The sequence below is a fragment of the Chlorocebus sabaeus genome, chromosome 14 (genome assembly GCF_047675955.1).
Source record: "Chlorocebus sabaeus isolate Y175 chromosome 14, mChlSab1.0.hap1, whole genome shotgun sequence".
In the NCBI taxonomy this organism is placed as follows: Eukaryota; Metazoa; Chordata; class Mammalia; order Primates; family Cercopithecidae; genus Chlorocebus; species Chlorocebus sabaeus.
This window is the reverse complement of record NC_132917.1, coordinates 27,309,499-27,331,828: the sequence shown is the minus strand read 5'-3', so window position 1 is coordinate 27,331,828 and position 22,330 is coordinate 27,309,499. Positions and strand designations below refer to the sequence as shown.

General features: G+C 41.5%; 1 protein-coding gene and 1 non-coding gene across 3 annotated transcripts; one reads left to right on the top strand and one right to left on the bottom strand.

The window, feature by feature from the left end:
- Window positions 1–1,336: 1,336 nt before the first annotated feature.
- On the bottom strand, window positions 1,337–22,322 carry GPN1 (GPN-loop GTPase 1). 2 transcript variants are annotated; one of them, XM_007971107.3, is made up of 14 exons: window positions 22,179–22,322; window positions 21,382–21,475; window positions 20,282–20,321; window positions 19,493–19,559; window positions 18,724–18,761; window positions 18,161–18,239; window positions 17,853–17,947; window positions 14,552–14,597; window positions 13,773–13,919; window positions 12,687–12,769; window positions 11,540–11,579; window positions 10,304–10,394; window positions 4,541–4,648; window positions 1,337–2,056 (listed from the first exon to the last, which is right to left on the bottom strand). In XM_007971107.3, the coding sequence occupies exons 1-14, from the start codon at window positions 22,287–22,289 to the stop codon at window positions 1,971–1,973; spliced, it is 1,125 nt and encodes a 374-aa protein (XP_007969298.3). In that variant the 5' UTR covers window positions 22,290–22,322; the 3' UTR covers window positions 1,337–1,970. The 2 variants fall into 2 exon arrangements, with proteins under 2 accessions (XP_007969298.3, XP_037862659.1); XM_038006731.2 differs by lacking the exons at window positions 20,282–20,321; window positions 21,382–21,475; window positions 22,179–22,322 and adding an exon at window positions 20,148–20,184 and having other exon boundaries at window positions 19,493–19,578.
- On the top strand, window positions 10,654–10,782 carry LOC119627432 (small nucleolar RNA SNORA36 family). Its single transcript, XR_005243626.1, has one exon. It is a non-coding gene; the product is annotated as a small nucleolar RNA SNORA36 family (small nucleolar RNA).
- Window positions 22,323–22,330: the final 8 nt, after the last annotated feature.

The window sequence follows — 22,330 nt, the reverse complement described above, 5'->3', positions numbered from 1 at the left end:
AACCCTTTCTGTCAGTCTTTTTAAAAAATTATTTATTTATTTATTTTTGAGATGGAGTCTTGCTCTGTCACCCAGGCTGGGGTGCAATGGTGCAGTCTTGGCTCACTGCAGCCTCTGCCTTCCAGGTTCAAGCTACTCTCCTGCCTCAGCCTCCTGAGTAGCTGGGATTACACACACGTGCCACCACACCCAGCTAATTTTTGTATTTTTAGTAGAAATGGGGTTCCACCATGTTGGCTAGGCTGGTCTCAAACTCCTGACCTCAAGTGATCTGCCCGCCTCAGGCTCCCAGAGTGCTGGGATTCCAGGCATGAGCCACTGCGCCTGGCCTCTGTTGCAGTCTTACCTTCATTTTCCTTTGTTTATAATGAAAGTGGCCATTAGGCAGTCAGTTTCCATAAAGTAGCCAACTGGGAATTTATTTCATCTAGCAAACATTGAGTACCAATTATTTGCTAGGTCCTGTGCAAGGGATACCAAGATGATTAACACTCCTTACCCTTTTGGAGCTTAAAGCATAAGGAAGACAAGTTATTCTGTAAGGAAGATAAAGCAAAAGTACTACAGAGAAAAACCAAGTATGCCTGAGTTTTGCTTTGCGAATGTTCTCCTCTTAAAGAATAGTTTCAAATTTTGAGACCAGTGGTTCCCCCTAAGTATAGAGCATTGAAATTAATACTTTATAATAACACACTTATTGTTGCAGAATGTTAAACTGCAGAACAGGCACCAGATGGTCAAGACAAGGGTAATGTGAGAAGGCAAATGATGTGGGGATTAGTATCTGAGATTCACCTGGTCTGGAATTGTCATAGGCTACTATGCATCAGAATCACATGGAGGGCTTTCTAAAACAGACTGCTCGGCCCCACCCCCAGGGTTTCTGAGTTCATAGGTTTTAAGAGGTGAGTTGAACAATTCCCCAGGTGATACTGATGTTCCTGGTCCACACTGTGAGAACCACTAAGTTTGAGTACTGACTCACAAAGATAAAATTCCTTAAAAGAAATGTACTGTTTTAAGATACTGTAAAATGTGGAGGCAGGGCAAACCTTTATAAGGGCTGTTATGTATGAAATGTGCCTCTGACCCAAATCCACGGCCTTTGTGTAAATCACCAAGGAGACTTTGCATTAAGTTCAGAGTACAATACAAACTGGGCGTAGCTCTGTATTTACTCAGTATGTGCACTTGGGAAACTTTAGTAAAATATCACCTTCTTATTGAGACAAGTTTGGACATGTGGCCTTAAGCCTCTGTTGAACAGGAAAAGTGAAGCTATTTGCAGTTACATAATTTTCTAATTTGAAATCATGACAAGCAGTCTTACAACAAATTTAAAATTAAAAACTCTTTATCCAAGTCACCAATGAAACAGGATTCTGATTCATTAATCATGTCTTGCCCATTTTCTTCAACAAACCTGATGTCCTATAGTGACCCATACAGTGAGAGGCATATTTCGTAGCAACGTTGGTTGATTGCCAAGGAGACTCTGCTGCCGTCCATGTTTCCCTTTTCCCTAGCTGCTAATAGAAGGGCAACTCACGGTGCAGGGTCAAGGGCAAGAAGCTGGGGGAGTAAAGGCTACACATCTAGCCTAATAATAGAGATCTGAGGTGGTCACGAGGAGACTATGTTCTTTTGATTCCATTCCTCAGCAGCAAAAGTACTTGAGTTCAGATGATAAACTTGAAGTTGTAGGCTTGGAAGCGTATCAGCTCAGTATATCCTTCCTTGCATAAATACAAGGGAAAAGCCAAGGGATAATCAGTGTTAACTTGCCAGGTCCAAGGATCTTTTATCCCTGACTTCATGTGAGTCACAAGATTTCTCTAATAAGAGAAACTCTGCTACTCTGAGGAAAATTGTCCCTTATGGGAGCCCCCAGTCAGAGGTAAGGATAGTTCTTTCACGTGGAGGTCCAACATTCTGGACTTCTAGAAACAAGTGAAGTATCCTAAAGTCTCCTATTTATTGTTTCTCTTCCAGTATTGTGCCACTGATTCTTGCATAAAATTCTGGAATGCTGGCTCTTCATGGCTTTCCTCTGTAACTGCAAGGAAAAAGGGCAATTCTTTTTCAACTCTTTCGTTAGATAAACTGATTAGAGCCCCTGTCACCCATCCATCAGAAAACAGTACGTTACTTCTAAGAAACTAAGTACTCACTTCCCTCAAAAAGGAAATGTCTCCTAGAAGCATGCTCTATCATGCTGCCCAAAATGTAGTTTCTTTATAAGTAGAAAGAATACCTCCCTCATAGTAACTAAAATAAGGTCCCACTTGTAGGTATTTTTAACCAAGAGAAATGAAAACATATGTCTACACAAAGATCTATTTGGAAATGTTTATAGTTGCTTTACTCATAATAGCTAAAATCTACCCAAACATCAATCCACTGGGGAATGGATAAACTGTGGTACATCCACAATAATGGAGTATCACTCAGCAAAAAAAAAAAGAACATACTACTGATACATGCAACAACACGGAGAGACTACACTGCTGAGTCAAAAAAGGCAAATGCAAAAGGCTAAATACTGTGATTCTATTTCTACGGCATTCTGTAAAAGGAAAGATTAAAGGAACAGAAATCAGTAGTCAGTGGTTGCCAGGCACTAGGTGTTCAGGATGGGGACTGAAAAAAAAGGGGCATGAGGAAGTTTTGGGGGGCGAGGGAAATGTTCTACATTTCAATTGTGATGGTGGTTACAAGAAAGTATATATTTGTTAAAGCTCATCAAACTATATACTCAAAAAGGTGAGTTTTACTGTTGGTAAATTACATCTTAACAAACCTGATTAAATGAGGCAATTTACATGTAAAACCCAGCCAAAGAATAACGAGGTTTGCTCTTGGCCATAGCTAAGACCTAAATCCTATGGTTGGTTATTTTTTTTGAGACGGAGTCTTGCTCTGTCGCCCAGCCTGGAGTGCAGTGGCACAATCTCGGCTCACTGCAAGCTCCGCCTCCCAGGTTCATGCCATTCTCCTGCCTCAGCCTCCCGAGCAGCTAGGACTACAGGTGCCCGCCACCACGCCTGGCTAATTTTTTTGTATTTTTAGTAGAGACGGGGTTTCACCGTGTTAGCCAGGATGGTCTCGATCTCCTGACCTCGTGATCCACCCGCCTCGGCCTCCCAAAGTGCTGGGATTACAGGCGTAAGCCACCGCGCCCGGCCTTTTTTTTTTTTTTTTTTGAGACCAAGTTTCACTCTTGTTACCCAGGCTTGAGTGCAATGATGAGCTCTCAGCTCACTGCAGCCTACGCCTCCAGGTTCAAGTAATCCTCCTGCCTCAGCCTCCCAAGTAGCTGGGATTACAGGTGCCCACCACCAAGCCCAGCTAATTTTTTGTACTTTTAGTAGAGATGGGGTTTCGCCATGTTGGCCAAGCTGGTCTCAAACTCCTGGCCTCAGGTGATCTGCCCACCTCGGGCTCCCAGAATGCTGGGATTATAGGCGTGAGCCACTGCGCCCGGCCTATGGTTGTTTCAAGAATCAGATTCTGGCAGGGCATGGTGGTTCAGGCCTGTAATCCCAGCACTTTGGGAGGCCGAGGTGGGCGGATCACTTGAGGCCAGGAGTTCGAGACCAGCCTGGCCAACACGGCGAAACCCCATCTCTACTAAAAATATAAAAAATTAACCAGCTGTGATGGCATGTGCCTGTGGTCCCAGCTACTCGGGAGGCTGAAGTGGGAGAATTGCTTGAACCTGGGAGGCAGAAGTGGGCGAATCGCTTGAACCCAAGAGGCAGAGGTTGCAGTCAGCCGAGATCGTGTCACTGCACTCCAGCCTAGGCAACAAAGCAAGACCCTGTCTCAAAAAATAATAGTAACAATTAGATTCTGCTCACAGGTCATAAAACTATGCCAAGTGGAATTTGGGTTTCCAGAGCCAATCTATCCTTACTGTTTTAGTCCATACCATCTTATGTATTTTTTGTTTTTTGTTTTTGAGACGGTCTTGCTCTGTCGCCCAGCCTAGAGTGCTGTGGCACAATCATAGCTCACAATAGCCTCAAACTTCTGGGCTCAAGCAACCCACCCACCTCAGCCTCCCAAGCAGCTTGGACTACAGGTGTGAGTAACCACGCCCAGCTATTTTTTTCTTTTTTGTGGAGACTGAGACTCACTATGTTGCCCAGGCTTGTCCAGAACTCCTGGTCTCAAGCAATCCTCCTGTCTTGGCCTCCCAAAGCGGTGGGATTACAGGCATGAGCCACCACACCCAGCCCTTACATATTCTTAAAACAAAATACGAATAGCAACAAACAAAAGTCCTGGATCCCTCAAATCAAGTTAGGACCTAAAGATAAGAAGACATAAGACCAACAAAAGGCCTGTAATCAGCTCAGTATTAACCAGCCAGTAAGCAGGACAGGAACTCTCAATATAGGAAACTCTTTTCTGGTGCTGTATCCTTTACCATCTCCTCTCCCCCACTATTACTGGCTACATGCTTAACAATAATGGGCAAACAATGTGAGGATAAGCAGATGCTCTGTTGCCATGGGCCACCTCAGCCACCTCTCACCTCTGTGGTCAATGTCATCAGTATCGCTGTCTGCTTCCTCATCCTCTTCATCCAAGGTTCCTCGAGTCAGGATCAAATCAGAAGGGTGCAGCACAGGAGATACGCTGTCTACAGTGAAAACACCTATCAGTGCATATGCCTCCTTAAAAAGGTGATTTTGAATCACTGAGTAACTATGATCATAAACTGGCAGGATGAAAGTGCTCACAATACATATAAATGCAGGATCTTACCTCTTCTAAATGTATTGTTAATACCACTTAACATTTCTATAATAGCTTAGTTCACAAAGTGCTTTCATAAGGCAAATAGCCCTAGGAGTACCATATAAGCTGAGGGAAATAATTTTCAAGAAGCTTGTCTTAGTAGTAGCATCATTCTTTCTTACTGGCTCATAGCTTGGAAGGGGTGATGGTTTTTCCTATGAAAGCTAACAACATTTGAGCAGATCCAGTGTGCTGGTGAGTCACGGTGAAAGTGTGGAGTGCTAAGGAAGCCTCCTGGTGGACATGTAAGTTCAGAGAAGGTCTGCAGAAAATACAGGGTGAAATGATATCAAGGAGCCAGGGAATTATTTAAGAGGAGGAGGGAGGGGAAAAATAGAAAATCAAATACACTAATAGAAGTAAAATTCCTTATTCAGAAAAACTAGTAAGGGCTGAGCTCCAGTAATCAGAAAGGAGTCTAATCAAGTCACTACTGCCATGGCAGGACATGGCCACTCTCTCACAGGACCTTATGAGGCTCGCGAGAGCTCAGCTAGAGAATAAGGGTGGCCAGAGACAGCAATATCAACCGGCACAAATCTCAAGGGGCCTGTGGGCCTCAAAAAGGAGGAGGACAGGACATGCTGACAGTAAATGCTTCATTCTGTGCCCAGCTAACAATTATGCAACTATACTTGTGACTTTCCTCAAATGATTGACTTAAAACTCTCTCAACCTTTAACAGGTTAGCTGATTACAGCAGACCCTTTGTAGCAGTAGTTTTAACATTCACTTCACATATTCAGAAGTGATTCTAAAGGACTGTGGCACATAGGAATGTATTTGCTGAGCTATGCAACAGGATGGCACAAGTGAGTTCACTTAACTGGTAAACCCGGTCCGTTACTAGCTTTGCTGTTCTCTACTAAACACAGAGCAGTAACTTTCATGAACAGAAACATCACTCCTTTAAGAAAGATGTCCCAGAAAAAAAAAAAAAAATGCTAGTGTTGCTGATGAGAAGAAAAAATAAATGTACAATTTATTACAATAAATAAATAAATGGAGCTTTTCTTTTAAGTACAGTCAATTTGGTTGCAGGATCCCACTAAGCTGCAACAGACTTGCACCTGAATCTTGAGGGCAGTCTCTCAATATACAGGGGTGGGGATGGAAGGTGGGCTGTAAATGAAAACTAACCTAAAAACCCCTGGAGAGCCAATGATAAAACTAACTAAAAAAATTTTTTTAATTCAGTAAAGTAGCAGAATAAAAGATGAATATACAGAAATCAAAAGCCTTCATACATACAAACATAAACCAGTTATAAGATACAATGGTTCAGAAAATCCCATTTTCAACAGTAATGAAGAAGGTTAAATACTTAGAATAAATTTCAAGCTGGGGCCAGGCATGGTGGCTCATGCCTGTAATCCCAACACTTTGGGAGGCTGAAACGGGCAGATCACCTAAGGTCAGGAGTTCAAGACCAGCCTGGCCAACATGGCCAAACCTTGTCTCTACTAAAAACGCAAAAATTAGCTGGATGTGGTGGCACGTGCCTATAGTCCCAGCTACACAGGAGGCTGAGGCACAACAATTGCTTGAACCCAGGAGGCAGAGGTTGCAGTGAGCCAAGATTGCACCATTGCACTCCAGCCTGGGTGACAGAGCAAGACTCCGCCTCAAAAATATATATATACATACATACATACATTTCAAGCTGGGTGCAGTGGTTCACACCTGTAATCCCAGCACTCTGGGTGGCTGAGGCGGGCAGCTCTCTTGAGCCCAGGAGTTCGAGACCAGCCTGGGCAACATGGCAAAACCTCATCTCCACTAAAAATACAAAATTTAGCCGAGCATGGTGGCAGGTGCCTCTAGTTCCAGCTACTTGGGAGGCTGAGGCAGGAGAATAGCTTGAACCCAGGAGGCAGAGGCTGCAGAGAGCCAAGATCACACCACTGCACTCCAGTCAGGGTGACAGAGCAAGACCCTGTCTCAAAATAAATACATAAACATGATTTGTTTTTTAAAAAAATTAAAAAGAAACAGGCAAAAACTCTTGTTCAAAAAGGTTGGCTAAAATAACAAAAATATTTTGAGAAGAAATAAGAAAAACCTACATGTGGAAAACTGTAAACACTCCTGAAAGACACAAGTAGACCTGACAAATACAAAGACACTCTGTGGTCTTGGGTAGCAAGACTGAACATCATAGAGATGTCACTTCTCCCTAAATTATGAATATAATGTAATCCCAACAAAAATAGCAAAAAGCTTTTTTAGGGAACTAGATAAAGCTGATACTCAGTTCATGTGGAAGAACATGTAAGGACAGCCAAATAAAAATTAGAAGGAGAATCTGATCTAGCAGATATTGGAACATAATTACATAATTAAAAGAACACGGTACAGGCATAAAAGTAAATAATCCTTGCTCATCAAAGCAAGTTAAAAGAAAAAAAAGTTGGCTGGGGATGGTGGCTCACGCCTATGATCCCAACACTTTGGGAGGCCAAGACAGGAGGACTGCTTGAGGCCAAGAGTTCAAGACCAGCCTGGGCAACATTGTGAGACCTTGTCTTTATTAAAAATTTCCTTAAAACTAGCCAGACGTGGTGGCACACACCTGTAGATCTAGCTACTCTGGAGGCTGAGGCAGGAGGAATGCTTCAGCCCAGGAGTTCAAGGCTGCAGGGAGCTACGATTGCACCACTGCACTCCAGCCTGGGTGACAGAGTGAGAAACTACCTCAAAAATAAATAAATAAATAAATAGTAAACGGTCCAGTGAAATAATATAGAAATATATTCAAGTACTCATGGAACTTTAGTATATTATACACACAGAATCTCAAAAGGCTGTTACAAGCCAGGTGTAGTGGCACACACCTATCCGAGCTAGTTGGCAGGCTGACATGGAAAAATTGCTTGAGCCCAGGAGTTCCAGACCAGCCTCAGACCTCATCTCTTAAAAAAAAAAAAAAAAAAGGAACACTACCCCCCCCCAAAAACAAACAAATAAACAAAAAACTCACTAAGGCAAAGGCAGACTTTTAAATAAATCGTACAGATACAACTATTTATGAAAAAAATAACACCAACCTATATACCTCATACTATACCCAGGAATAAACTCGAATCGGAGATCTAAATTTAGAAAATAAAACCAGACAAATCTACAAAAAAACATAGGTGAACTCCTCTTTAACATAGATGTATATAGAGGCTTCCTAACTGTGCCTTAAAATCCCAGATGCAATAAAAGATAGATCAATTTGACTACATCAAAACAAAATAAGAACTTTTGCATGGCAAAATAACATCATGAACAAAGTCAAAGGATAACTGATAGGGAGAAAATATTAAATATTTGCAACATATAATCAGAAAAATTGATATTCCTATTATATCAATGGATATTAAAACTAATGGATGAACCTTAGAAAATTAAAAGGGTATTTATAGTCTCAAAGCTATATCACCTCACAAAATTCTTATTACAAAGAGAAAAACAGCCATATTTTAAAATAGCAATTTTTGTTGTTGTTTTTAAGACAGAGGGAGTCTCACTCTGTCACCCAGGCTGGAGGGCAGTGGTGCGATCTTTGCTCACTGCAACTTCTACCTCCCGGGTTCAAGAGATTCTCCAGCCTTAGTGAGTAGCTGGGAATACAGGCGCCTGCCACCACGCCCGGCTAATTTTTTGTATTTTTAGTAGAGATGGGGTTTCACCATGTTGGCCAGGCTGGTCTCGAATTCCTGACCTCAAGTGATCCACCCACCTGGGCTTCCCAAAGTGCTGGGATTACAGGCATGAGCCACTGCGCCCGGCCTAAAAATAGTAATTCTTTATGAAAAATGTAGCATACACCACTTTATAAAAAAATTCAAAGTTAACATCACCAGTAATGGGACAAATCAACATCATGTGCCTCCCGATGTGACTCCCTGAAAAAACACAACTTCTGTAAAGTTCTGCCAAAAATTAGTCACCCAAATCAAATCACAAGGAAACATGAGACAAACCTAAATTGAAGGATGCTCTATAAAATAACTGTCCTACATGCTTAAAAAATGTCAGTCATGAAATACAAAAACAGACTAAGGAACTGTTCCAGATTCTAAAGGAGTATAAGGCATGTGAGAATTGAATACAACACACATCCAGGATTTTCTCCTGCTATCATGGGGAAATGGCTACATCTGAATAAGATCTATATGTTAGCTAATATTATAGTATTATGTCAATGCTAATTTCCTGATTTCTGATAACTGCACTGAGGTTATATAAAATTATATCCTTGTTTTTATGAAAAAGACACTGAATTATTCAAGGTAAAAGAGTATTATATCTGTAACTTACTCAAATGATTCAGGAAAAATATATATTTATATAACATATAAAGTCATATACAGATAGAGAAAAGAATAGAGTAAACATAGAATGTTAACATTTTGGGAATCTGATTGAAGATTTATGGCAATTATTTGTATTATTCATGTAACTTTTCTGTAAATCTGAAATTAAGGTCAAACCGTAAAAAAAAAAAAAAAAAAAAAAAAAAAAATTATAAAAAAAATTGAGGAGGGTTAAAAGTGTTAGAAACAAACAAAAAAAACCACAGCAGACATCAAGCATATTGCCAAAGTAAAGCAAGAACTTCCTGAAAGAGGAATCCAAAGTGGTATAGCTATATATAATTTCCAGTTGTTTGCCTTTCCAAATCCTTTATTTTTTAATATATGTAAGCATATGCGTGTGTTGTGTGTGTGTATATGTGTGTGTATGTGTGTGTGTGTGTGTGTGTATGTAAAACCACATTTCCTTTATCTTTTTCTCTTTATCTCTCTCATATATAAATAGAATTCTGCTGAGTAGAAATAAGTGTAACCGGCCAGGCGTGGTGGCTCATGCCTGTAATCCCAGCACTTTTGGGAGGCCCAGGTGGGCAGATCATCTGAGGTTGGGAGTTCGAGACCAGCCTGATCAACATGGAAAAACCCCATCTCTACTAAAAATACAAAATTAGGGGCCGGGCGCGGTGGCTCAAGCCTGTAATCCCAGCACTTTGGGAGGCCGAAACGGGTGGATCACAAGGTCAGGAGATCGAGACCATCCTGGCTAACACAGTGAAACCCAGTCTCTACTAAAAAATACAAAAAACTAGCTGGGCGAGGTGGCGGGCGCCTGTAGTCCCAGCTACTCGGGAGGCTGAGGCAGGAGAATAGCGTGAACCCGGGAGGCGGAGCTTGCAGTGAGCTGAGATCCAGCCACTGCACTCCAGCCTGGGCCACAGAGTGAGACTCCGTCTCAAAAAAAAAAAAAAAAAAAAAAAAATACAAAATTAGCCAGGGGTGGCAGCGCATGCCTGTAATCCCAGCTACTCAGGAAGACTAAGGCAGAAGAATCACTCGAACCTGGGAAGCAGAGGTTACGGTGAGCTGAGACTCCAGCCTGGGCAACAAGAGCGAAACTCAGTCTCAAAAAAAAAAAAAGAAATAAGTAAGTGTAACCTTTTTTTAGTTCCTAACACCGAGAAACCCTCCAATACCTTTGGCAGTCCCTGCATCCAAGGCTACAGAACCCATATCTTTTCGAAGGCGTTCCAGTTGTTCTCTCTGCTGTTGGCTCTCCGCACTGGCCTGTATGTATAGAGAAAAATGTCATCATATTCAAAAAGGAGTCCCAAATTAGATGCCAGACTTCCCAGTGGAGATGAAGCATTATCCAAATACTAGAGGCTACATAAAAACTGATGCAGATAAGGGACATCCAGTATAGGGACAGAAACACTAAGTAGCGTGGGCCTGGGTTACAGCAGAAGTTCAGACTAGAGAGCTCTGCAGACTGATTTAAAAGATTCAGAAACTGAACACAAAAAGATTTCAAAAGAACCCTCAATTCCAAAGTGTTGAGTTCAGTCCAGGGTGGATCTCCTGCTCTGTTAATTAAACTGGAACATTTCAACTGGTTAAGCAAAATGCCTAGTTAGAAAGCATTACTCTTTTTATTCATCCCCAGCCTACAAAATGAAAAAACAAAAGATATAATAAAATTTATTATATGGGAAAAAAACACAAAAACCTGAAGTAGACATAGCAGGAAGGCTCAAAGACAAGGGATCCAATGAGCCTATGGAAGCAGGACACTCGATCATTTGGGATAAGAGAAGGCTGGGCATGGTGGCTCAGCCTGTAATCCTAGTACTACAGGAGGCCCAGCAGGGAGGATCACAGGAGCTCAGGAATTTGAGACCAGCCTGGAAAACATAGTGAGACCTTGTCTGTACAAAAATTTACAAAATAAAATTAGCCAGGCATGTGGTACATACATGTTGTCCTAGCTACTCGGGTGGCTGAGATGGGAGGATCGCTTAAGCCTTTCAAAAGGTTGAGGCTGCAGTGAGCCGTGATCATGCCACTGCACTCTGGCCTGAGTGACAGAGTGAGACCCTTTCTCAACAATGAAAAAAGGAGTTGTGAATCACCACTATACTCTATACAAAATTCTACAACTAGTTTTAAATTGACCTCTGAAAGGGAAGAAACATTAAGGAGCCTTTCTGCACCCAGACAACATACATACAAATGTACAAATTTAAATTAACAAGTATTTAGAAGATACACTGAAATTTCATTAGTCAATTGTACCTCAATAAAGCTACAAAAAACTTTTTTAATTAAATAAAAGATACATTAATAACCAAAACAAAAGCACTTATGTCATCAGGATTGAGCTGGGTTTTTTTAATGGCCCTTCTAAAATATACAAACACCTCCCTTCTTACCAGTGATTTTTTCAGACGTTCATATTCAGGACGATACTCCCTGTAAAGAGAAATACTTTCTAAATTCCTTTGCTTAATCATCTATCCTACTCACTCTCCACATCCCTTATGTCCTCTGTTTTCCTAAGACTCTGACAATAATAAAATATCTGACTTCATTCAACATCAGATGTAACAAATCTTACTGATAGAGTCTACCCAATGGAATTAAAAGCCAAGGTGCCCGCTCCCACCTTGGAACCAGGAGACACAATTCTGACTGCTGGGCTAGAAAGATTAATACTGGTGAGAACATGACTGATGAACTCATCATTCGAGATAAAAGGCTGAGATAAGTAAAAGATAAGCCTGTTGAGCTCAGGATATGCAACATACAATTATGTGCTTTACTTGAACACCAACAGTGAAAGGATACAGAGAAGAGTCTATCCTAAGGTTTTGATAACACCCCTGTGTCTAATGAATCAAAATCAAAATAACGTGTCTGAAAACCAAAACATGGTTGTTAGGATCTTGCAAAATATGAAGCCAAAGACACACGCTAATAAGCCGGCTATCGTGCCACAGGCCTAAGGAAAGTACACAGGACTCTGACTCCACTTTCCTTTAGTTAAATGGAATTCCAGTATTAACAATGACAACAGTTATAACATTTATTATAAAATATGCTTACTATATGTCAGCAATTGTGATAAGTGCTGTATACATGTTTTCTCAGTCTTCACAACAACCTTAGTGCCAAATCCAGCCTACTGCCTGTTTTCATAAATGATGTTTTACTGTAACCCACGCCCATTCATTTACGAATTGTCTAAGGACGCTTTTGTCCTACAATGGCAGACTTCAGCAGTTGCAACAGAGACTGTATGGTCCACAAAGCCTGAGATATCTATTATTTAGCTCTTTACAGAAAAGTCTGATGATCCCTGCTCTTAATCACTCAATACAATGAAGATTTATACTTCCATTAAAAAAAAAAGTTAAAGGGAACTTGTTACCCCTAAGTGTGATCTGATTCAATACAGATATCAAGGCAAATATAATACATCCATCATGAAAACTTAATGCTTCTCCTGGAAAAACTGCTTTCATATCAGAATTGTAGGTTATTAAGAATGTCATCAATAGAATTTTCCTCTATCCTCACCTTTCATATTCTTCGGCAGCACTGGTAACTTGCACAAAGAGTTCATCTAATCCAGTACCCAGAACAGCAGAGACACCCACCACCTGCCAAAAAGCATCATAAATGCCACATATTTTTTAATGAAGTATATTAACTTGTTCAGATGTCATAAAATCTTAATAAGAGAGGTTTATACTTTGAGAAGTCTTTGGCAAAAAGGCAGGCTAAAAAAGAACAGCACACCTAGTCAAAAGTCACAGAAGTCAGTCCATGGAAAATAAAAAAATTGAAAAAGAAAGATATGGCCTGAGTGCAGTGGCCCATGCCTATACTCCCAGTACTTTGGGAGACTGAGGCAGGACGTACACTTGAGGCCAAGCATTCAAGACCAGCCTGGGGAACATAGCGAGATCCCAGTCTCTACAAAATGTAAAAAATTAGCTGGGTATGGTATACCGCACATGCCTATAGTCTTAGCTGCTTGGTAGCTGAGGCAGGAGGATCCCTTGAGACCAGGAGGTCAAGGCTGCAGTGAGCTGTGATCCTGTCACTACACTCTGGCCTGGGTAAAACAAAGCAAGATCCTCTCTCCAAAAGGAAAAAAGAAAAAAAAAAAAAAAAAAGATATAATTAGGACTGAACAATTAACAGGACTTATTATCTATTCCCTAACAAACCAAACCAAATCACTTTCTGCTTTGTCTATGCCTTTGCTTGGGCAATTAACCCACTCTGCCTTTGCCTACATAAATCTTACCCTTCTTCAAAGCATACCTCTAATGCTATATATCCTCCAAAATCTGTTATTTCGATCTGCCGCCTCACCATCATCAGGCCCAACTTCCAATCTTTCTTAAGGTACTTACTATAATATATCATATGTTTTAATTCTGTGTGTAGCCTTCTCTCCCAAATAGACTATAAACTCTGAAGTTGGGGTCTCTATCTTATTCTTCTTGTAGGCTCCACAATTTTTAATAAGTAATGCTTTAAAAGTTACTTTTCAGTAGGTAATAAGCTTCCTTTCTCAGCCAGGTTCAAAGCCAGTCCTATGGGTTAACAGATTATCTGGAGAGGCTGTCAGTGTGAGCAGGAGAGAAAATTTACCCTGAGTGAGCTGTAAAACTCATCTAACACCAGGCTCATTGAACGAGTCAGGTTACTGACATATGTAGTCTCTTGATTTAAGGCATCTTGGAAAGCCTCAAAATCCTGCATCCATTCCACTGCAAAGCTGTGGTCAATGATGTCAGTCTGTACCAGAGAGAAGTCAATTATGAGCAACCAGAGACAACAAACACAAAATTTATTCTTTTAATTAAGTAGTGACAGCAAAGAGCATATCATCCATATATTTTCTTTCTCTGCTTCTATTTCCCCCTCCACTGCAACAAGCCACAAAGAACCACGATCATTGTGTAATCAGTATAATTAAATGAAGATATGTATTCTCTTGGTTCACCCTCTACCATCCACTGCCAAGTAACCAGGGCCAGAATGGACACCAGCACATTCTAGGCTCTGAAGTCAAAATGTCTCTTGCATCCTAGCCATCAACCAACAGAGAAGTTTAGTGTTTTTTAATTTGCCACTTCAAATAAACTAGCTGTCCCTCTCGTAATTACACAGTCTGGACTCTGAAGGATAATCTACACACTATGGTTGAAGTGCTACCCTACCTAGCCTAAAATAATTTTAGACAAGAGTTGGTAATAACTGCTCATTCAATTTGGTTGATTCATTTTCTCGAAGTGCCTATGAATTTGTTTCAGTAAGGCCTGAATCTGGTCTCCAGCATCTGAAAAAATCTTTCTCACCCACCCAAACCTTCCAACCACAAGGTTCTGATGAAAAATGGTGAATCACAACAGGAAGAATACACTTACTTTATTCATGACCACAATGAAAGGCAGCTTGGTTTTGTACAAGATGCTGAAAAACCAAACATTGAGAAGTTATTAGTAGAAGCACATAAGCTCTTGCTTGTCCAGTGTCAGTATGTCGGGACTAAGTAAGAGAAGGGGAATGAGTTCAGAATCTAAAAAGTAGTCATCCATTTTTACATAACACTCATATAGTCTCTCCCAACAGGAAAACCACCACCACCCAGAAACAACACACACACTCTCACTCTCGTTTGAAGTAATAATGCCTTAATATTGAACTTGTTTTTGTTTTGCTTTTTACCAAACTGGCATTTTTCAGAGAAGGAAATGAACATTTATTGAAAACGTATTACAGGTTGAGAATTTCTTATCTGAAATACTTGGGACCAGAAGTGTTTTCGATTTCAGATTTTGGAATATTTGTAAATACTTATTGGTTGAGCATCCCAAATCCAAAAATCCAAAATCCTCCAGTAACCATTTCCTCTGAGTGTCATGTCAGTGTTCAAAAAGTCTCAGATTTTGGAGCATTTCAGATTTCAAATTTTTGGATATGGGATGCTCAATCTGTATAGTCTAGGCACTGTGCTAATAAACACCTTTATATGTATTATCTCCTTTATTCTTTACAAATAACATGTAAATATATACAATTTTAATTTGTCAATTATACCTCAATAAGGTGGGAAAAGAACATTAAAACTTTTTTCAATCCGTAAAGTAACATTTAAAAATGTTTCTACCCCCACCTTTATTGAGGTATGGTTGACAAATAAAAATTATATGTATATTTAAGGTGTACAAAGGGATATTTTGATACACAGTTGACCCCTAAACAATATAGGTTTGAACTGTGAGGTTTACTTTTCTTCCACCTCTGCCACCCCGAGACAGCAAAACCAACTCCTACTCTTAGACTACTCAAAGTGAAGATGATTAGGATGAAGAGTTTGATGATCCACTTCACTTAATGAATAGTTAATACATCTTCCCCTTATTTTCTCTAGCTTATTATATGAATACAGCATATAATACATATAATATATATAATGTGTGTTAATCTACTGTTTACGTTACCAGCAAGGTTTCCAAACAGCAGCAGACCTTTAGTAATGAAGTTTGGGGGGAGTCAAAGTTATAGTCAGGTCTTCCACTCCGCAGGGGTTGGCTCCTCTAACCCCCAAATTGTTCAAGGGTCAACTGTATGTTTACATCATGAAATGATTACCAGCTGGGGGTGTTGGCTCATGCCTGTAATCCCAGCACTTTGGGAGGCCAAGCTGGGAGGACTGCCTGAGCCCACGAGTTCAAAACCAGCCTAGGCAACGTGGCGAGACCCCACCTCTAAAAATAAATAAATAAATAATATATATTTTTGTAAAGAAATGATTACCACCATCAGGCAAATCAAATAATTTTATTTTAAACAATTAATATGAAAATGGGCCAGGCACAGTGGCTCATGCCTGTATTTCCAGCTCTTTGGGAGGCCAAGGCGGGCAGATCACTTGAGGTCAGGAGTTTGAGACCAGCCTGGCCAACACGGTGAAACCCCGACTCTACTAAAAAACAAAATTAGCTAAGCATAGTGACTACTCGGGAGGCTGAGGCAGGAGAATCACCTGAGCCCAGAAGGTGAAAATGGCAGTAAGGTGAGATCGTACCATTGTACTCAAGCCTGGGTGACAGAGCAAGACTCTGTCTCAAAAAAATATAATAAACAATTAATATGAAAATGAAATAATGCTGTCAATCTTCAGATTTCTATTTGGATCAAGATTTCTTGCATCCAACAAAAAGGGACATCCCTTGTCATATCAGAAGAGACAAATGTTGGTGATGGCATTTGTGAACCCTCAAAATTAAATTATCTCAGCTTTAATAACTGTCTGCCTTGCCTTGCTCCTCAGTCTTTTTTTCTTTTTTTTTTTTTTTTTTTGAGATGGAGTCTTGCTCTGTCGCCCAAGCTGGAGTGCAGTGGTGTGATCTTCGCTCACTGCAAGCTCCACCTCCTGGGTTCATGCCATTCTCCTGCCTCAGCCTCCCTAGCAGCTGAGACTACAGGCGCCCACCACTCCGCCCGGCTAATTTTTTGTATTTTTAGTGGAGACGGGGTTTCACTGTGGTCTCGATCTCCTGACCTCATGATCCCCCCACCTCGGCCTCCCAAAGTGCTGGGATTACAGGCGTGAGCCACCACGCCTGGCCACTCCTCAGTCTTAATGCACTAATATAATCTAGTGAGGCATGCCCTTCCTCTGCTAATGGTGCCACATTTGGGGCAAACCTGTGCCTTTTATTTTTTTGAGACAGGGTCTCACTCTGTTGCCCAGGCTGGAGTGCAGTGACATCATCACAGCTCTGCAGCCTTGGCCTCCCAGGCTCAAGCAATCCTCCCACCTCTGCCTCCCAGGTAGCTGGGATTACAGGCACACACCACCATGCCTGGCTAATGTTTTGTATATTTTGTAGAGATGGGGTTTCACCATGGTGCCCAGGCTAGTCTCAAACTCCTGGGCTCAGGTGATCCTTCCACCACAGCCTCCCCAAGTGCTGGGATTATAGGCATGAGCTACTATGCCTGGCCACCTGTGCATTTTACAATTATGGATAAATCTTCTTATTCATGGTATCTCCTCATGTTACAATTTCACTCTATCAGCATCATCATTTAGGCCAGAGGACTCTATTCTTCCTTTTTTTTTTTTTTTTTTTTGAGACAGGTTCTTATTGCCCCAGGCTGGAGTACAGTGGCACAGTCTGGCTGAATACAGCCTCAACTACTACCTGAGCTCAAGCAATCCTCCCACATCAGCCTCCCAAGTAGCTGGGACTACAGGGGCATGCCACCAGGCTGGCTAATTTTTTTTAATTTGTTTATAGAGACAGAGTCTTGCTATGTTGCCCAGCCTGGTCTCAAATTCCCAAGCTCAAACGATCCTCCCACCTTGGCCTCCCAAGTGTTGGGATGACAGACTCAGCCCAGAGGACTTTATTATCTTTAGACTTGGATTTTATTCAACTAGGAACAACTATCAGACAGCTCATATTCATACATCACCTTTTTGTAACGACAAGGGAGGAAGATCAGAGGGTACTGAGAGAGAATGCCAACAGCACATGTGCCTCTTTTCTCCTCTGACCTTCCCCAACTCATGGCCACTCAACTGAAGAGCAAATCTGAATGAGCACAAATGCAGGGGTAAGCAACCAGATTTTTAAAAAATTTAAAAAAGAGGAAGAAGAAGAGAAAAAGGCCTTATACCTTGACGGAACACTGTCCCCACCAATAATCAATTACCTGCAGGCATAGAGCATGTTGGACATGAAGGTCACTGGGTTGGTACTTCTTGATGTGTCCATTACATAGATGACAACTGTTGGAAATGAGGATGCCTAAAGCCACAAAATAATCAAAGTCTTGGTCAGAGGGCTCATGACCTGTCCTCAAACTTTTTCCACCATCCTTAACAAGGGGAAACAACTTTAGTCAGGGTGTGCAGAGCTTCTACAACTCCCTCCCATATAAAGTCCAAGGCAATTAAAAATAAATGCTCAACCAGTCTAGCCCCTCTAGCTATTCTCAGTAGCAAGTCCTAGAATACTCACAAGGGCCTCAGTGATAATTGTCCCAGAAGCTGACCAAGTGAATACTTCAATCTGTCCGGGTGTGTCAATCAACACATATCTATGTCAAGAAAGATCATTAAAGAAGTGTTACACTTGTGTTATGCTGAAGGATATTCCATCATATAAGACAATAAACATCTGGTTATCCAAGACTGGAATAACCTCTGCACACTGCCAAATCTAACTTCCTCATATTGCCCTTAAACTGCACATGATAATCCCCTAGACTTTGTTCAATGACCAATATTCACGCTAATGGGCAGGAACAGCAGACCATGAGTTGCTGCAAATGATCACAGGGGAAACTTTTATAGAAACACAATGCATTTAAAATGAAAGACACAAAACCAGAATGTAAATCTCTTGGGAAACATCTGGTTGCTTAGGGCTGGGGTAAGTGTGGAACAGAGGAAGAAGAATGGGAGGAATGGTTTCATCTCAATCTATATCCTTTCAGAGGCTGATGGTATCCCAGATCCTCCATGAAGCCTAGAAATATGTCAACTACAGAGAAATAAATGGGTGTTACTGAAATCACTTACTTAGACATGTTCTGGGCCTTCTCAATAAATTTCATCACCTAAAAGAAAAAGATATTAATGACAACAAATTCTGATTTCAACACAAAATCACAGAGCCCTCTCCAGGGTGGCATACCTCACAGGCATTATCACCTACTGAATCCCTCAATCACCTACTGAATGTTTGCAATCTTAGGACAACAAGGAATAAACAGACTGAGCTAAAGAAACACAGCCACATCAGCAGCACTCCAATACCACCTTGGGGCACAATCCAAGGACCTGAGAAGCAGAAGACTTTGATCTGTCAATGTCAAGTAGTATCTCTTGTCAAAATGTTAACAGCCTGTCTCATGGCTTAACATCAGAGTGAAAAAAACAATGATTATAAAACACTCTTATAGAAATAGGTGACAAAGAAAACCTAAAGAATGACAAATATTTATCACAAGTAAAATGCCCCGTCATTTTTCCATTCCATGACTGCTAGTCCATCCCACTCCCAAATATCCCCATCCCAGCTTCAGGGTAATACCACAAGCAAAGAACATGTCAAGAAAATAACCCAGGTCTTTTAGATTTTTGTTAGCTGTCACAAATATTAAATGTGAAGTGTCTGACAATACTGATCACCTTCTCATAGTCTACTTCTCTGTCTGACAAAATGTCTACTTATTTTTTGTATTTATGTTCAGGTTTGCTGCTTTTCTTTATCAATGTGATCAAGCTAAGGAATTTAAGAGTCACAGATTTTTACACAGCCATATTAATATATTAAAGACAGACATACCTGATCAAATCTGGTAGCAAAGAGATTGAGTGAGGTCACTATGCCGCCATTGGGTCCAAGTCCATATCTAGACACCAAGTTGAGGACTGAAATCGCTTATAGATTAGATTATAAAGTTCACACCTAGGCTATCATTCACACAAACAGCATTATGAAATTAGTGTTCCATTAATGAATACTGGCAACCTAATCCGTGACTACCACACAACCTTAACCACACAGGGAAACATTCAGTATCAAGGTCTGGCTCACTCATTTATGACTTTAGGAATGGCCAGGCAAAATGAAGAAAGCAAAGTGACCAAAATGTAATACAGGTACATCAGGCAGTGACAGCTCGCTAGCACTGGCCATGAAGGCCACCTGTATAACACCTCCGGCTCTGATCCTCATAAACAAATTAAGCAGAGTACACATTTCACACAGCAATTTACTAAGAGTTAATCCAACTAAACCCACTCATTTCTGAGTTTCCCAGTCTAAAGAGGTGGTGACCAACAGATGATCCTCCAAGGCAAAATACTACCTTTTGGGACCCAGGTAGCTGTCAGTTATCCTATCCTACTCTCTGCTCTTTAATTACAACAGCCTGCCATCTGGGGAGACAGTAAAAAAACTAAAATCTCAAGCTGAAATAATATTTCTGATCACCTACCTCTCCCACAATCAGCTTCCATCCTTTTGCTTGTATATTTCACAAGGAAAAGGCAAAAACACTCTTTCAAGTCACAAAATACACAGAAACGAAGCCAGGAATGAGTCAAGACCAAAGTAGATGGAAAAGGATACTGTTTCATGACTTCTTTATACTTTACAGTGTCACGAATATCTGAGGAGAAAGAAAAGAATTAACTGGAATGTAATACATGCACATTCTCTACCAGCAGGAAAGTGAAACTGGCCTTCTAGCCTTCTCTTGTCAGCATTCTCTTCTACCACCTCCACTTTCACACTGGTTTCCTTCCTTACAAAGAATAAATGTCAAGTAATTCATGAAGAATGTTAGGGCTAGGAGCTCTAAAGTTATGGTAGAGAGTTTTGTCTCCACAAAGTGAAAAGTTTCACACAAGTTAAACACGCCTAGAAAAAGGGAGGCAAAAATCAAGGGGAAAAAAAAGCTTCTTACTAATTGCCTATTACTGACAAACGCAATGCAAAGGCAATGCAGACATGATTTTTAAAAAGGAATTAGGCTGGGCACAGTGGCTCACACCTGTAATCCCAGCATTTTGGGAGGCCAAGGCAGGAGGATCACTTGAGCCCAGGAGTTCAAGACCAGCCTGGGCAACATAGAGAGGCCTTGTCTCTCCAAACAAAACAAAACTAGCCCAGCATGGTGGCAGGAGGCTGAGGCGGGAGGATCACTTGAGCCTGGGATGTTGAGGCTGCAGTGAGCTGTGAATCACGCCACTGCACTCTGGCCTGGGTGACAGAGACTCTATCCAAAAAAAAAAAAAAAGCCTAAGCTCTTTAGGAACTCAAGCAAATCCAAAAGAAATGAAAGTAGATAGTTTAGAAAACATGAAAAAAGGCACTGAAGACTGGCAGGCTGGAGGCTTTACAGAGTCTCACTCTATTGCCTAAGCTGGAGTGCAGTGGCGCTCTTAGCTCACTACAACCTCTGCCACCCGGGTTCAAGCAATTCTCCTGCCTCAGCCTCCCAAGTAGCGGGAATTACAGGCATCTGCCACCGCGCCTGGCTAATTTTTTGTATTTTTAGTAAAGATGGGGTTTCACCATCTTGGCCAGGCTGGTCTTGAACTCCTGACCTCTTCATCTACCTGCCTCAACCTCCCAAAGTGCTGGGATTACAGGGGTGAGCCACTGCGCCCGGCCTTTTCCACTCTCTTTAAAGCACTTCACACAAGTTATGTTACCGGTTTACTCACCAATATTGGCAGGAAAGGGAACTTCATGTACTGCTGGATCCAGGTTGATCACATAAGGTGGAGTGCCTTGGGCATGCAGGTGTCCTGTGAGCCTCTGCAGAGATATGGGGAGAAGGTTGGAAGGAGACAAAGAGGGAACAAGAGAGAACTTCCTTTACCACCCATGCCTTAAGAGTTTTGCACCTAGATTTTCTTCTACCTGAAATATCCACCCACTATATCCACCTCCAAGATACAACTCTCAGTTCAAATGCTACCTTTCTTCATCACCCATCTAACAGAACCTCCCCTACTCATAGTCACTTGTTTACTTGTTTTGATTCTTCGTATGTGGGTTTTCTCTATCTCTTCCATTAAATATTTAGCCACATGAATGAATCTTGTCAACCTAATTTTCGCTATATCCCCAGTGAATGGTACATGACAGGCGTGCAAGAAATAATTTCTTTGGCAAATCTTCACCAAAACCTGTGTGCTAGCACTGTATTAATCTCTAAAGTTACTTGTAAGCCCCTGCCTTCGAGAAACTGGCAATTTTATCAGCAAGACAATTCCTGTACAACGTGGTAAGCTGACCGAGTATGCACTGAAGGTGCGCAGAAGAGAGCCTTAATTAACCTGGCTAGGGCCCGAGGAGGCTTTGCCGGGGAAGGAACTGAAGTTGATGGGAAACGACCGAAACCCATGCGCCGATACCCTCCAAATCCTCGGAGACCTCCCTCCCTTTCTCCCTGGCCTTCCGCCTGTCGGAGGCAACCTTTTGCGCTCCCCTACTACCCCCACGCTGTGTACGTCACCTGTACAAAGGTGGTTTTCCCGGATCCCGCCATTCCCAACACCAACAGACACACTGGGTGCCGCGGACCCCCAGAAGCCTGGGGCTCAGCTGCAGCTGGGGGCGCCGCCATCTTCCTCCTGGCCCCGCCCACCTGACCATAGAGACACCGCC